The 17212-nt window shown below is 46.1% G+C and overlaps 1 protein-coding gene across 1 annotated transcript in view; it reads right to left on the bottom strand.

Moving 5' to 3' along the window:
* Window positions 1–8171, bottom strand: part of FBXW8 (F-box and WD repeat domain containing 8) — a 114016-nt gene extending 105845 nt beyond the window's left edge. Inside the window, exon 1 of the mRNA XM_070627156.1 lies at window positions 7771–8171. Within this exon, the coding sequence (XP_070483257.1) occupies window positions 7771–8079 (309 nt within the window). The 5' untranslated portion in view covers window positions 8080–8171. The remainder of the gene's footprint in view (window positions 1–7770) is intronic.
* Window positions 8172–17212: the final 9041 nt, after the last annotated feature.

Here is a 17212-nt window from a genome sequence, read left to right on the forward strand (position 1 = left end):
TTCAAGACAGCAACAACAGAGCACGAAACCAAGCACACGGCCCTTCTGAGCCTGGGGCCCTGTGTGACCACACAGGTCACACAGGCCCATGAGGCCAGCTGGCCCTGGCCACCACAGAACCTCCACACCCACTGCTGTCTGCCTAGAATCCCCTCCCCAGATCTCGGCTTGCTTGCTCCCTCACCTCCTTCCATGAAGTGTGACCCTCCCAGGAAGGCCTTCTTGAACAGCACTATTTAAGACGACAGCCCTTCCCCCAGCATGCACACACTCTATCCCTCCCACCTGCTTAATTTTTCTCCAGAGCATTTACGACCTGACAACTATTTGGTCACTGTTTATCTCCCTCTTGCCCAGAATCTAAGTCTAAGAGAACTCTGGGCTGGAGGGATCAGGGAAGAGTTAACACAGGAGACAGAATTCACGTTGAGCCCTAAAAGGAAGGCAAAGAGGAAGGGAAGGTTTTCCAGGTAAGCCAATTCATGAGCTCACATCTGACTTGTCCGTCTTCTCATTTCATGTCAGCAAGTTTTCTTACGTTTTTCTAACTTAAAAACAGAAGTTAAGCCATCAAATTGATCCTGTTGACAACAAAGATGTAGGCTCTGACAAATTAAATACTGACACAGGGAGCAACAGATATTGGCCAGCAGTATTAAGACTTTTATCAGGCCTGAAAACCCAAATCTTAATGTGAAGAATGCTTTGAATATTCACAAGGGTTCTTCATAAGGCTGTTGTTGGAAGGAGCAATTGTGCCCATGTTATTCCAACTCAACAAACAGAGACTCGGTACTGCACTGAGTCCTGCACGAGCGGGCACAGGAGTAAGCCAACACTCTGCCCTCCAGGGATGCCCGATCCAAGAGGTGGGGAGGCAAGGGGCTTTTCAGCAGTAAGTCTCAGCAAAGAGCAAGTGAGATAGTAGAATGAATCTTCTGTGATACTAATGATCATACTAGCACTACTTTAAATTCACTGGCTGCTTACTGTACACCAGGCTCGGTGCTAAGAATGTTCCATGCCTTATTTCATTGCCCCCTCACAAGATAGGTACCAGCATCATGCTCATCAACAAGGAAGGCAGACTAAGTTAACTTGCCCAAGGACAAACAGCTAGTCAGCAGCAGAGCCTGAATCTGAACTCCAGTCTGCCTGACTCCAGAGCCTGGACTCATTCCAGGGCTATTCTGGTCCCATTAATGTCATTCTTTTAATTAAAAGAAGCAAGACTGTAGGCTTCTGAGGTCAGGAAGTATCTATTCTGTTTACTGCTGATTCCCTAGCACTCAGCTGATCAATAAATACATGTTGGAGGGATACAAAACACACACATTCCCATCGTCAGTGCTGCTTCAAACACTCACCACCTAAAGTGGACATCTGCCATTCCTCTTGTTTCTTGCCCAACATCCACTGCCAGTTCTTTTCTTTTTTTCTTTTTCTTTCTTTTTTTTTTTTTTTTGAGAAAGATCAGCCCTGAGCTAACATCTGCTGCCAATCCTCCTCTTTTTCTGAGGAAGAGTGGCCCTGAGCTAACATCCATGCCCCATCTTCCTCTACTTTATATGTGGGACGCCTACCACAGCATGGCGTGCCAAGCAGTGCCATGTCCGTACCCGGGATCCGAACTGGTGAACCCCGAAGCAGAACGTGCACACTTAACCTCTGCGCCACTGGGCCAGCCTCACCTCTTATTTTCTTTTAGGAAACCACCCCACGCCCACCCTGTCAACATGGTTTAGTGGGGCTGACCCCACGATACAAGCCTGGCCAGTTTGAGTCAGGGCTTGGCTCAAGGATGGACACATGACCCAGAGTGGACCAATGGGAATTTACGTTCATGACTTTTGCTATAGAAAACAGATGCTTTCTTTCCCCTGGGTTGCTAAGCTAATCGAATGGAAGACTGGAGTTGCTGGTAGCCATTTTACCCCAGAGAGAGTGAGCCTGCCTGTGAATAAAGCCAGCAAAAGGAAAGCAGGACCAAGAGATAGAGAGATTTCTTGTTACATCATCTAAGCCCCCGGAACAAACACTACCTCCTGGAATGCTGTTATATGAATCAAGAGATTCCAGTTTGGGGTTTTAGGCCAATTTGAGTTGGGTGCTTGCAACCCAAAGTCCTGATACATCACCTACATAAAAATGGGACCAAGCAACTGGACATCACAACCACCACAGTGAAGAAAGAAAGAAACGAGCATACTTGTGCTTATACCTAAGTGTCTCCACTACCTCTGAGAGGCCTGAGTTTATGGAGAGAGGGACATGGAAGACAGAAGAAAGAAAGAGAAAATGCCTCTGCCTATGAAATTCTGACCAGGGATGTATCATTTCTTTCACTAGCTTAACCGTATACCCGGAAGACAGTAGGCATTCCCAACTTACCACCTAAAAACAAATGGCTTCTAAGTGCCATTATAAAAGCTTCATAAGAAGACGAGGCTCAAGAGGAGTCATTTCTAAGCTTCCATTTCAGCTGTGCGTGTCCATCAAAGGCCTGGCCTGTAGTACCCAGCCACACGACACTCCGATGCAGTGCTGCGCACCTACCCATCAAAAGGCACCTAACTCTTGACTGCTGACTTACGAGTTGTTCTCACTCTAGTGATGACACTGAAGACTCTGAAGTGAGAGACACCACCCCAAAACCACAACAGGATGCACTGGTCTACCAGAGCACACCAAAGGTCGGAAAAAAAGGGTGGGGATGTTGGGAGGTCGTACCACATTTTTATTTTCCCTTTCATATCAACTGGATCAGCCTGTCAATTTCTGGGGCGTCCCAAAGGGAACTAAATCTTCTTTTTCAGGAGTTATCCAAGGATCAAGCAAGGAGTCTTGGATCCTCTTGGACATAAGACAAAGATCACAAACTCACGACCCAAGGCAGATCCACCCCCAGGCAGTTTTTCTTTAACCTGCAGTGTTAGTTAAAATGTAACTTTTTTGTATCAGTTACCAACAATTAAAAATGGGAAGAGTTTGTGTAGTAGTTTACTGTATAAAAGGCCCCAATTTCGTTCATGCCTTCCCATATCCAGGCATTCAGCTAACTCCACACCGAATCTGGGCTTGGCCACATGGCTTGCTTTGGCCAATGTGACAATAACCAACATGACCCAGACAGAGACTTCAAAAGTATTGGGGCTTGCCCTCTTGCTCCTCTCATAACTCTGGGAAGGCTCAGCCAGGGCTAACCCGCTGGATGATGAGAGACACATAAGCCAGATGCACACAAACACAACGAGCCAGTCCCCAGGAACAGAGCTTCTGACCAGCAGCTAACCTCAGACACGAGTAAGCCCACATATGCGCAGTCCAAGCCGCCACTCTGCAAAACGGTGAGCTAAATAAAGTGTTGGGAGTTTTTTTGAGGAAGATTGGCTCTGAGCTAACATCTGCCACCAATCCTCCTCTTTTTGCTGAGGAAGACTGACCCTGAGCTGACATCCACGCCCATCTTCCTCTACTTTCTATGTGGGACGCCTGCCGCAGCATGGCTCGACAAGTGGTGCTTAGGCCCGAGCCCAGGATCCAAATCGGTGAACTCCAGGCTGCCAAAGCAGAGTGTGCAAACTTAACCACTATGCCACCAGGCTGGCCCCAATAGAGTTGTTTTAAGCCAAAGTTTTGGGTGTTTTGTATGCAGCAAGAACTGACAGAGTCCATATGAAAATACATAGTCCCAGTTTAAAAACAAAAATCTAAAGTCTCTGCAACACTAGGACAACATTCCAACAAGAACCAGTTGACTTAGATGGTAGCTCCCACTTTTAGTCCAGCACAGCATGAATTTCCCAGTTTGTCACTATCATCTCACCCATGCTGGGGTCAAGTTCAGTTGCCAAATGTCATCTTAGTTGGGTGTTATTATATTTATGGCAAAGAAGAAAGTGAAATTCTGTATTCCACATACTCTAGTTACTATCATAAATGAGAAAACCAGTACAACCACTTTGGAAAACTATTTGTCAAGACCTGTAAGGCTGAACATACGCATACCTTATAACCCAGCAATTCCACAACTAGGTGTACACCCAAGAAAAATGAGTATACCTGTTCCAAAACAGATACAAAATGTTCACAGCAGCACTGTTCCTGATAGTCCCAAACCGGCTATTAACAAACTAGTTATCAATAATACCCATCAACAGTAGAATAAATAAAATGTGGCCTATTCATAGGGATCAATCTCATGCATAATGCTATGCACAAGAACCCAGACACAAAAGAGTACATACTGTATGATTCTACTGACACAGTTCAAAAACAGACAAAACTAGGGGCCGTCCTGGTGGCGCAGTGGTTAAGTGCGCATGTTCTGCTTCAGTGGCCAGGGTTTGCTGGTTCGGACCTGGGTGCAGATATGGCACCGCTTGGCACGCCATGCTGTGGTAGGTATCCCACATATAAAATAGAGGAAGATGGGCATGGATGTTAGCTCAGGGCCAGTCTTCCTCCGCAAAAAAAAAAAGAGGAGGTTTGGCAGTAGTTAGCTCAGGGCTAATCTTCCTCAAAAACAAAAAACAAAAAAAAAAAACAGACAAAACTAAAATAGTTGTCAGAAGTCAGGTGAGTGGTTACCCCTGGGTGAAAGAGAACGCATGGGGATTCTGACAAGCCGGTAATGCTCTTCTGTAATCTGGGTGCTGTGTACACGGACATGTACACTCTTGAAAATTCTTTGAACTGTATATTTATGATTTGTACACCTCAATACAGAGTTTGATTTTAAAGAGTGGAAAAACAAGACCAAGAGGATGGCCATATTTCAAGAAAAATGGTTAAGTATTTTTCTTTAGGGTTATCATCAAGACAATCTCTGTCATGTCTAATATTTAATGTGACAGGAAGAATGATAGCCATTATGAAAGAAATTATTACAGAAGTATGGTTGGAATTTGCAAAAGCTGCATAACAAAACACCTGATGAACTGGGAAAAAAAGGACTGAGTGAGCAACACCTAGCCTACTTCACTCATTTACACGACCCGCCTGTGGCCTTTGGGGCTTACAACCACTGACAGGAATCCAAGCCGTTTCTACAAAAGTTACCATCGTTTCTCTTAAGATGACTTAAGATACTTATCTTAAACTTAAGATACTGGGTGGGTTTACTGCCCCTTACACATCAATTACTTTCCTAATTCTCATCTGCCAAAGGGAGCTAATCATGGCCACCGGAGAGGGCTGTTGGGAGAACTGACGAAGACAACAGCTCTAAACCTTTAAGACAGTACCAAGGAGAAAGCAAGCATGCACTGAATTACTACTCTACTTACAGCAGTGTTACTGATGACTGCAAAGTGCAAAAGAGAATTAGAGGAGCCCCAAAGGTGGGACGCCGCTCACAGCAGCGCAGAGCCGGGCAGGAGCTGATGTGGTCATTCTGACGGGGGCAGAGAGATCACGGGCACACATCTAGGGCCGGCTTTTTCTAATGATGTAGGAAGCTTAGATTCCAAGGACACATGAAGCATATGAACCTCTGGATGCTGCAGTAGGCAGGCCCCTCCCATTTTTACAATACTTCATTTAGGGATCCACTATTTTTGGTATCAGTGGCTACCCCTCACGAGTGTTAGCGCTGGAAAGCCTTGAGAACCAGGAACTCAAACCAAAGGAAGCTCTACGGCAGAGCAACCTCTCAAACTTGCCTGATCACCCCACTCACCAGGTTTCTGGGCCTCTCCTCTGGAGAGATTCAGCAGGCCTGGGGAAGGGGCCAGAACCTGTATTTTAACAAGCCCTAAGGAGATTCTTACATCAGGTCAAGTGTGCAAAACTCCTATCTGGTGAAATTTCGAGTCCCATAGACCTGGATCCAAACCCAATCCCCAGAATTTATCAGCTGGGTATCCCTGGGCCAATTACACAAAACCTCTGAGCTTCTCCACTTGTAAAAGGAAACTAACAATACCTCCCAGGATTGTTGTGAAGCCTGGGGACATTGCTACACTCAGTGGGGAGGATTTCTGCTGTGAGGCCCCAAATGTGCCTTTGTCCTAATAATCCACTTTCCTGTTTGTCTCTACCCCATAAGCTGCTCTTGCCTTAGCCTATAAATCTACTTCCATGGGAGTAATTTCTGCATGGATCTGAAGCGGCCTGAGCAACTTATCAGGTGCTAAGCCACCTTGCCAAGGCACTGAAAGATTTTTACATGTGTCAGACTTCTTCAGTGATGACCCACTTTTTACAGAAGTAGGCGTGATGCCAGCATGAATTTTCATATGTATAAGAATTGCCACATTAAATGAGAATGTTTATGGGGCCGGCCCCATGGCCAAGTGGTTAAGTTCGCGTGCTCTGTTTCGGCAGCCCCGGGTTTCATGGTTCAGATCCTGGGCGCTGACAAGGCACCACTCATCGGGCCATACTGAGGCGGCGTCCCATAACGCAGAGCCAGAAGGACCTACAACTAGAATATACAACTATGTACTGGGGGGCTTTGGGGAGGATAAGAAGAAGAAGGAAAAAAAAGATTGGCAAGAGATGTTAGCTCAGGTGCCAATCCTTAAAAAAAAAAAGAGAGAGACAATGTTTATGATACACACACAAAAAAGTTATCTCTAACCTTAAAGATAAGGCAGAGCACAGGACCAGACACTTGGTGAAAACTCATATAGCTATTGTTATTTGAATATAACTACATATTACTTTAAATATTAAGCCATCACCTAGTGAAACAACTTTTGATACAGAATACAGATTATAAAATTACTCCCAATCGGGAAGCTGTAGTAGCCTCCTATGAGCCTAATTTAAATCAAACCCCTAAAACCCGCTGTCTTGGGCTGGCCGGTGGCTAGTGGTTAAGTTCGCACCTTCTGCTTCGGTGGCCCCATGGTTCGCTGGTTCAAATCCCAGGTGCAGACATGGCACCGCTTGTCAAGCCATGCTGTGGTAGGCATCCCACACGTAAAGTGGAGGAAGATGGGCATGGATGTTAGCTCAGGGCCACTCTTCCTCAGCAAAAAGAGGAGGATTGGCAGCAGATGTTAGCTCAGGGCTAATCTTCCTCAAAAAAAAAAAAAAAAAAACCTGCTGTCTTGTCCTAACTCTTTAACCATGGACATGTTTTGGGGGATCTTGATTGTCCTAACTTTGTCACGGGAGCTTTTTTTTTTTGACAGAGGGTCCCTGTCTTCCTCCAGATTCTGGAAGGGACCCATGCCCAAGAAAACGCTAAGACCCTCCATGCTAATGACAGCACCCAAAAGATTCCCTTTTTTTCTGCTTTGTTTTTGAAGCAACACATGGGACAGTTAGAAAAACCTGAATAGTCCCAACAGTATATAGAGAAAAGTTAAAATTCCTTCTTACCCATGCTCTGGGTTCTCCACCCCAAAGGCAACCTCGTTAAAAGTTCAGGGATCTTCCTGGAGCAGGATTTCTCCGTCTCATACTTACTGACATTTCGGGCCAGATAATTTTTGGTGGGTGCTGTCCTGTGCGTTGTAGGACGTTCATAAGCATGCCTGGCCTCTACCTACTAGATACTAGCAGAAACCACCCCCGCTCCCAGCTGTGGCATCCAAAACTGTCTGCAGACAGTGCCAAATCGGGGACAAACCCGCCCCCAGTTGGGAACCACGGCTTCCAGAGATGCACAAACTCTATGCACGCACAAACGTAGGTGTGGGTACCTCTACTCACTGCTCCCCTACACTGGTGGCACAGAGTCACTTTCCAACTCACTCGCGGGTCTGGACCGGGCGCGGGGGCCGGCCCGGGCCTCGGCAGGAGGCGACGGCCACTCACCAGGTCGCGGATGAGCTGGTCCACCAGCTGCTCGCCGCCCCCGGCGCCCTCGCGGGCCGGAGGGGAGCGGGAACGGCTCGCCGCGTCCTGCCTAGCGGCCCGCGCCGCCGGGGGCCGCCCCGCGCCCTCCAGGAGGCCCTGGGCCAGCGCCAGGTACCCCGAGGCCTGCTCGCCGCGCCCGGGGACCACCTCCGGCCGCCGCGGCCGCCGCTCGGCAGCCTCGGGCCGCCGCCGCTTCCTCTGCGCCTGGGCCTGCGCCAGCTCCTCCTGCCAGCGCCGGCGGAACTCGTCCAGGCTGTGGTCGTCCATGGCCGCCGCCCCTCCTCGGCCGCCGTGCGCGTCAGCCTGGGGTCCGCGCCGCCACGGCAGGGTCCCTCCGCGGGAAGTGTCCGCCGCGACCGGAAGCCGCCGCCGCCGCGGCCCAAGGGTTCCGGCTGGGCGGCCCCGCCCCCGGCGCGCCCCTCGCGCGGTCCCGGGCGCAGCAGGCCCGGGTCTGTGCCCCCAGCGCGTGCTCCGCTTCTGCTCTTGCATGTTTGTGGCTTTTGCCAAGCGCAGACTTGGCGCCAAGCACTGTTCCTTCGCTCAGCAAGCATGCATTGAGCAACTGCTGTATGCCCGGCGCTGAGAATTCAGCATTTAAATCTGCCCCCGCCCGCCCCCCAAATCTCTCCCTTCTTGGGGTTTGCATTCAACCGGTGGGGGAGATGTTCAACAAAGGAATATGAACGCTTGAATCAGAGGTAGGTGTTAGGAAGAAAACAGAACATATTAACTTCAGAAGGATGTTCAGGGAACGCATCTTTGAGACGTCATTTGAACTAAGAGCTGAATGAGATGGACCAGCGATGGGAAGATCAGATCTCAGAGGAGATATTGCCAGAAGCAAGTATAAGTGCAGGAGCTGTGAGGTGGGAAAGAAAGTGGCTTTCAATCACATTTCGTCTTCAAAATGCTTTGTACCTGCCGTTCCCTCCGCAGGGAATTTTTCTCCCCACCTGGCCCTGGTTAACTCACACATCTTTCATATCTCAGCTCGTGCCTCACTTAATCTCCCAAACCCCGTGCCCCAAAAGATCGAGTCTCCCTGTTACTCATTTTTACAGCATCCTATACTTCTCATCGTAGCCCAGAACACAGTTTGTAATTTTATATTTCTGCCATTATTTATTCATATCTCCCTTCCCTGCTGGACTGTCAATTCTTAGCTTGAAGGCTAGCAATTGGTAGGTGCTCAATAAATATTTGCTGAATAGATAACTATTGTCCCCACTTTACAGATGAAGAAACTGAGCCCAAAATTACACAGCTGGTAATTTGCAAACCCGGGATTCTAATTCTTTATTTTTTTTAAACACTCTGCACTTGACCTGTTAATTATTAGAATCATACAGCCCACATGCCTAAGCCAGCTAGGAACCATTTGACAGCCTCTAGTTACCACGATCTTTTTCAGCTCAGTGATATTACCGGCATGGTTATCAGCCCAGGCTCCGAAGTCAGAGAGACGGATCTAGGTGAGAATAGCAGCACCCTCCTTTACTCACATCCCCTTTCTTCCAGCAATTCCACCTCTAGGAACTTATCCAAGAGAGGAACATGGAGGAGATCAAAGAATACCCTCAAGGATCTTCACGGAAGCATTGTTTCTAGTCCTGAAGATCAGAAGGAATCTAAACAGTTAACAACAGGGCACTGGTTAAATAAGTTATGCCCCATTAGAATGGAAGAAAAATCCTAACTAGAAGTCCACTCCTTGAGGGTGGAGACTGGATCTATTTGTTTATTGCTGTGCCTTCAGTGCTCAAAACAGTGCCTGGGACATGGTAGCTGCTCTATAAATAATGAATGAATAAATGAAATGCTGTGCAGCTATTAAATATTTCATTGGAGGAAATTTAGTCACATGAAGATTGTCACAATATGGTAAGTGAAAATAGTCAGGATACATAACCATAGATACAGTATGATCCCAGTAGTGTCTTTTAAAAAGTGTGTATGCATTTTCAAAAGAAAATACACCCAAATCTTAACAGACGAGATCTCTAGAGAGGGCAGGATTATGGGTGATTTTAGTGTTTTTTCTTCTTTATCTGTATATTCTAATTTTCTACAGCCTGGGGTTTGCGGGTTCGGATCCCAGGTGGACACAGCACCGTTTGTCAAGCCATGCTGTGGCGGCATCCCACACAAAGTAGAGGAAGATGGGCACAGATGTTAGCTCCATGACAAACTTCCTCACACAAAAAAATAAAATAAAGAGCATTCTTGAGTTGGCCCCACTGTAAGCAACTTATACTCCACCCCACTGAGAACTTCTAAGGAGTCTTGAAGAACACACCTCAGGATTGTCCTCCCAAGAGATAAGAACTGGAAGAAGGGAGCACTTATCCACTGGCTTATCCTTCCTTAGAGAAAGTTTAAGTCAGGAGTTTTTCATAATCTCTCACTTCCAGGTTGGGCATAAGTGAGTGAGTTCCCATGGATATCCCACACTAAGGCAGCAGAGATGCCCTGGGGCAAAAAGCAAGAGACACTCAGTGCAGCTAATAAGAGGGACTGGCAGGTTACCTGTGCACAAAGCCAGTTGCTACAGCAATGACTGAAGTAAAAGATGAGTCAAGAGGATGTGATGTGGGGCATAAGAAATGTCCGATAAGTATTCTTTTTATAGTAAAAATAAAAACAATGAGCTATTTTTCCCCAAACATTCAGCTAACATCCTGCTTCATTCTAGATGCTTTCCATATGAATTCCAAGGGTCAGTCAAACTGGTTTTGATGGTCTACTTATAGATCAAAAGCCAAATGTGGCTCTTCTTGTTATCTCTAAAATATATGGAACATCTAATATTTAAAAGCAAACTGGAAATTTTTTAAATACTTAATTATGAAGGTCAAAATCAATGTTTCCTCTTGCCCCTTTAAAAGAATTTCTACAGGGGCAGTGCAGGCAGGCTAACGGGGCGATTAGACACCCAGAAAAAGTAAACAAAAAAGAGAAATATACTAAGAAGGAGAAAAATACTGTCCTTTTCTCAGTATTGTCTACCGTTCACCGACAATATTTATGTTGATTTTATATCTTCCCAATAATAAATTCCTAGGCCTCCATGTCCTCAAACAAAAAATAAAGATAAAAATATCTTCCCTTCAGAGAGACTATAAGGCTCATAAAACGTCTGTAAAACTCCTAGCATCCATCAGACACATAGCAGGCCTTCAATAAATGATGGCTATGATCCCCATTAATACAGTCTTGGCAGACAGAAATTACGTCTAACCTATGCTCTGTAAGGCTGGTGTTCCACGAACCCCACTTTTTTCATATCAAGAGTGTTCCTTGAAAGTTCAATCCATTAAAAGTCTTTGGTTGCAAGCAACAAGTCTTGCTTCCTTAAGCAAAAACGAATTGAACTTGGGATGACTCATCAAGTTAAAAGAAAAGAGGAAGAACCAGACCCTCAGAATGCCCAGAATCAGATCAGATTCAGGGATTTCATAGTCATGAACTATCTGCTTTGGTTGAGCTCGCTACCTGTCTTCCATCTTCTGGGATCCACATTCCCAGAGCAGGGGTTCTCAGAGTGTGGCCCCTGGGCTAGCATCACCTTGGAACTTTTAAGAAGGCAAATTCTCAGCCCAAAGACTCAGGGGGTGCAACCCCAATCTATGTTTTAGCAATCCCTCTGGGTGATTCTGCTACAAGATCCAGTTTGAGAACCACTGTCCCAGAGGATCATCTGAACGGCCTATTTTGGGTCACCTTCCCAGCCCTTGATTGGGGGGAGCAGGGTTACAATGGATTTCCAGGACCCTGTGAAGTGAGGAGGCAGAGTTCCCCAAGACAGAAGAAGCGGGGAGGGATACTGAGCCAAATTAAGACATCTTCAAGCCTCTCATAAGAGGGAGACTCCGGGAATTCAGTCTTAGTGTCTCTCATGCTACTAGTCTCCTCTGCCTGTTGTAGCTATGTGGTGATTCTCCTCGGGATCCCAGCTCAGGTCTGCCGGAGCCCCTGAAAGCTGGCTGAAAAATAGCCATCATCCTCCCCACAATGGTCTCAGTGGGACCCCCAAAAATGGTCTCATCCTCCTCAGACCAGCCACGCACTGGACCACCGACGTGCAAGAACTTCTTTCCTGCAGGGTCAGGTGGGTCTCAAAAAACTAGTGAGGGTGGGGGACAGGAGCAGAGATTATTAATTTATTTGTTCTCACGTACAAGGTCAGAAGGTTTATCAGTTTCCCGTTGCTGCTATAACAAATTAAGTGGCTTAAAACAACACACGATTATTCTCTTACATTCTAGAAGCCAGAGGTCCAAACTCCATTTCACTGGGCTCAAATCAAGGTGTTGGCAGGGCTGTGCCTCCTCCAGAGGCTCCAGAGGAGAACCTCTTTCCTCGTTTTCTTCAGCTCCTATATTGCATTGCTGGTCTATGGCTCCTGCCTCCATCTTCAAAGCCAGCAGCGTAGCATCTTGCTTCACTCATCCCATTGCCCTCTGTCTCTTGGTCAACTCTCCCTCTGCCTCCCTCTTATCTAAGGATGATTGTGGTTACCTAGGGCTCACCTAGATAATCCAGGATATTCTCCCCATCTCAAGACTCTTAATTTAGTCACATCTGCAAAAACCTTTCTATCACCTAAGGTAACATTCACAGATTCCAGGGATTAGGACCTGGATGTCTTTGGGGGCCATAATTCAGCCTACTACAGAAGGGCATCAGTGACCACAGACTCCAATGCCTACAGGTGGCTCCAGGAAACAAAAACGAGGCAAGTGGGCCAGGTGTGGACTACGGCAAACTGAAGAGTGGATGCCCATCTAGAATGGGAAACCGATACTCTGCTCTACCCACCTCTTGGATCTTAGTCCAGATCTTCTAAAAATCAATATCTTGGTTTTTAATTATTAGCAACAAATTCCATTTTTTAAAGAAAAAGTGATTTTTATTAAAAATATAAGTTGCATTCAGCAGACTTCAAACCCCAAAATTCATTCTTGAACAATCCATGAGTTAGGACAAAACTCCCTTCAACTTACATTAAGATACCTCCTTAGCTCTTTTGACCAGGAGTGGAGAATCACACCTCATTTGGGATCACTAATGTGGGAAGAACACCAGAAGATTAATGTGAAAACTAATCAGAGGAAATGAGTATCATTTCAAAGGATATTGTTTACAAAATTAACAAAAACATCAGAATGAGGTAAGTCGCCATTTTGAACGTCAGCATGACCTTGATGTTCATCATATATGCATTATTGCCCTTTGCTGCTGTTTTATGCCTTCATATCAGCAAAATATAAAATTCTCTGGGGGAAACAAATTTGGTCTTAAAAAAACTATAGCAAGAAACAATTTGTTTGTTCTTGAGAACTTTCCCATCAATAATTTCATTTTTTTAAAAAGCTGCACAGACAGAATTCGGTGCCAGCTGCCAGTTACAGACTTAGTCATTCCAAAGGAGGTTGTCCCATATGGATACCACTCCCGACCTCTTTCTCTCTCCTCAATCCCCTCCAGCTTTTATGGAGCGCCCCCTTTAATCTCCCCAGCCTGGTTCCAAAGCCCCTCCCTCTAAAAGAGTTTCCTTCCTCCAGGAAGAAATGGGTTCTATCCTTGGGTCCCTTTTATTTGTATTGAAAATTCAGCTCCAGCCTGATGCTATCAGAGATGCCCGGTTCAGCCACCTCTGGCTCAGAAGGAAGAGGTGGTGGCTTTGCTCCATAGAACGAGTGCTCTCACTCCAGCTCGGACTCTGAGACTCCCAGAGCTGGATTCCTTACCTGCCTACTTAAGAAGCAACACACCCTGGCAAGCCTGAGTCTTTCCTGGAGCCATCCCAGCTGGGGCTCACGTGAAGTAAAGATATTCTTGTTGTTAGCATGACTTTGACCCTGATTCGGTTGCAACAAGAACCCCAACAGTATCTTTGTCTTTGCAAACCCAACCAAGTTTTTCCTATCTCAGCAAATGAGACCACTACCCTGATGTTTCAGACAGGAGCCTGGTTCTCTCTCTCCCTTTCCTCTCACACTAGCAAGTCCTGACAATTCTACCACCACCATATATCTTGAATCTGTCCCCTTCTCTCCGTCTCCTCCGCCACCATCCTAGTCAAGGTAGGGTTGCCAGCTAAAATACAGATGCTCAGTTAAATTGGAATTTCAGACAGACAACTTGAGTGTAAGTATGCCCCTGCAAAATTAGAATTTAAGATAAGCAAAGAGTAACTTTTTAGTATAAGTATGTCCTGTGTAATATGTGAGAAATACTAAAAAAAATTATTTGCATATCTGAAATTCAAATTTAACTAGGTGTCCTGAATCGTTATTTGCTAAATCCGGCAGGCCGAGGTCAAAGGCAGCATCATCACACCTGGAGTGTCTGCTCACTGGTCTCCCACCTCCACTGTTGCTCCTGGCAATGAATCAGACAGCCAGAGAGCTTTTGAAAAAGCGAATCAGATCAGGACACTCCTCCGTTTAAAACACCTCAAGGTGCCTCCACGGTTCTTGAAATAACAAACAAAATCATTTTTTAAAAGTTTTATTGAGATATAATTCACATCCTGTACAATTCATCCATTTAAGGTGTACAATTCAATGGCTTTTAGGATATTCCCAGATATGTGTAACCATCACATTTTAGAACATTGTCATCGCCCAAAAAGAAACCCAATTCCCTTTAGCCATCACCCCAGCCCTCCCCTAGGCAACCACAATTCTACTTTCTGTCTCTGTAGATTTCTCTGTTCTGAAGATTTCATATAAATGGAATCACATAGTATGTGGTCCTTTGTGACTGGCTTCTTTCACCTAGCATAGTGTTTTCAAGGTTCATGCATGTTGTATAATATATCGGTATTTCATTCCTTTGTATGGCTGAATAATATTCCATTGTATGGATTTACAGTTATGTGCCACATAATGACACTTCAGCCAATGACAGACCACATATATGATGGTAGTCCCCTAAGCTTAGTACCATAAAGCCAAGGTGTGTAGTAGGCTACACCATCTAGGTTTGTGTAAGTGGACCTATGATGTTTGCACAATGACAAAATCACCTAACGATGCATTTCTTTCTTTTTTTTTTTTTGAGGAAGATTAGCCCTGAGCTAATGGCTGCCAATCCCCCTCTTTTTGCTGAGGAAGACTGGCCCTGAGCTAACATCCATGCCCATCTTCCTCTCCTTTATGTGTGGGACAACTACCACAGCGTGGTGTGCCAAGCGATGCCATGTCCGCACCCGGGATCTGAACCAGTGAACCTTGGGCTGCTGAAGTGGAACGTGCAAACTTAACCACTGTGCCACCCGGCCAGCCCACGATACATTTCTTAGAACATATCCCGGTTATCAAGCCATGCAAGACTGTACCACATTTTGATTACCCATTCATCCATTGATGGCCATGTGGGTTGTTTCCACCTTTTGGCTATTATGAATAATGCTGCTGTGAACATTCATGTACAGGTTTTTGTGTAGACAGATGTTTTATTTCTCTTGGGTATATACTTAGGAGTGGAATTGCTGGATTAAATCATTTTTAGTTATATTTAAAATCACTTGAGGAACCGCCACAATGTTTTTTTGAAACTGGCGGCACCAGCTTACACCCCCACCAGCAGTGTCTCGGGGCTCGGTGCGTATTTTACATCTTCTCGTTCAAAGGGATCTGTGGTATGAAGAAGCTAAATCCTTTTCCATCACAGGGGCCTCTGCACTCACTTCCCCCCTCCTAGAACATTCTTCCTCCATCACTCTTCAGTGTGGCCGCCCCCTCTTCAGCCCTCTGCCCTCAGCTTAAATGTGAGCTCCTCAGACAAGCCGTCCATAAGCACCTCTCCTAAGTAACACGTCCACATGCCATTCTCTCTATCACTGAAATTGACCCTCCCTCAATGGGTAAATTTCTTCTTTCTTACTTTCTTCTTTGTGTGTCTCCCCTATTAGAATGTAGGCTCCCTGAGGGTGGGAACCATGTCTATCTTGTTTATCCTGTGTTCTCAGCCCCTGGCACAGAGCCAGGTTCCTAGGATGTGCTCAGTAATTGTCGGTTGGTTGAATGAATGAATAAATAAATGAATGAAAAAAATGAGTCCATGAATGATGGAGCTAAGAGAAGGCATTTCTGAGGTTTGTGACCACACATAGTAGATGCTCAGTAAATATTTATGTTACTGATATGGCTGCAAGTAATAAAGATATGCACAGCTGCACACACACCCACACAGCAGCAGAGAGAAAGATGAATTCAGTCCTTTAAGAATGAAGAGAGGGATGTCACTGTAAGTCCATAAATCTCTGCACAAGTGCCCACACAGGAGAGAGAGTCGCTTGGTCCATTGCACTTCACAATCTGCTGGGGAGATGAGTCTCCTCTCCTTTCTGTTTTAATAGAAAAATCACTCTGAGCACTTTGGGACTCTAATTACAGGTGACACACAAATGGAAAGAAAAATAGGAAGTCAAACATTTGAGCCAATAAGTTGCAATTTATATGGGCACTTAACAGCCTCAAAGTGCCCTACGCCGCTCAGGATTCCCTCCAAGCACTTTGCAGACGCGCGGCACAGGAGCTGCTGTGAGGACGGAGTCAGGAATGTCTACAACGCGCCCGAGCTCTTTGGAGACGTGTCAGTGTCGGGAAGGTTAATGTCCATTTTCACAAGATTTCTCCAAGGTCAATGCCATGTAGAGGGCTGATTCTAGCCCACCTCTGTAGCCCGATCTCTCAGTGCGTTCCCTCCTCAGTCTCTAAGCTCTAATTATCTCTGCTCCTTATAACCATCCACCCCATCATACTCTCTCTTGCGTGGAACTCTCATCCCCTCTTTCTTGCACCTGCCTAACTCCTACCAGGTTTCATTTTAGAGGTCACCTCCTCCAAGACGCCTTCCTGCCTTCTTCCTTCTCCAGACTGGATTGATTCTTAGGTTGACTCCTGGTTCCACATGCAAGGAGCTTGGAAGTCTCCACTCCATCCTAACAAGTAAAAAGCTGAAGAGGCTGAAAAATCAACAACTCTTCTTGGATCTGTAAGAGAAGCAAGGACACCGAACAACCACTGCCCCCAGGATTGAAGGGACAGACAGGCGCATGCAGAGTCTCGGCTTATTGGAGCAGAAACTCACAAGTGGAAACCGCTGCAGGAGCCAATCCCAGGATAGGGAGACCTGCACTGGAACTGACGACCGCCTGGAGGCTCAGTGTGGACAAGCCTGAGTTCAGAGTTCCAGGGAATCCAGTCACAGGGGGAGCCCCACGCTTTCGTGAATCTTACCTCCAGGAAGTTAACCAAGTTCTCACAGTAAATATCAGAGAAAAATCCCCTCGGACTTCCTGCAGGGAGAAGGGAAAGGAACCATTTTTGAAATACACCAGAGCACTCCATTTTTCTTAACAAGGCCTGCCCTCAGCGGAAACTAGTTA

Source organism: Equus przewalskii, chromosome 7 (genome assembly GCF_037783145.1).
Source record: "Equus przewalskii isolate Varuska chromosome 7, EquPr2, whole genome shotgun sequence".
NCBI lineage: Eukaryota > Metazoa > Chordata > Mammalia > Perissodactyla > Equidae > Equus > Equus przewalskii.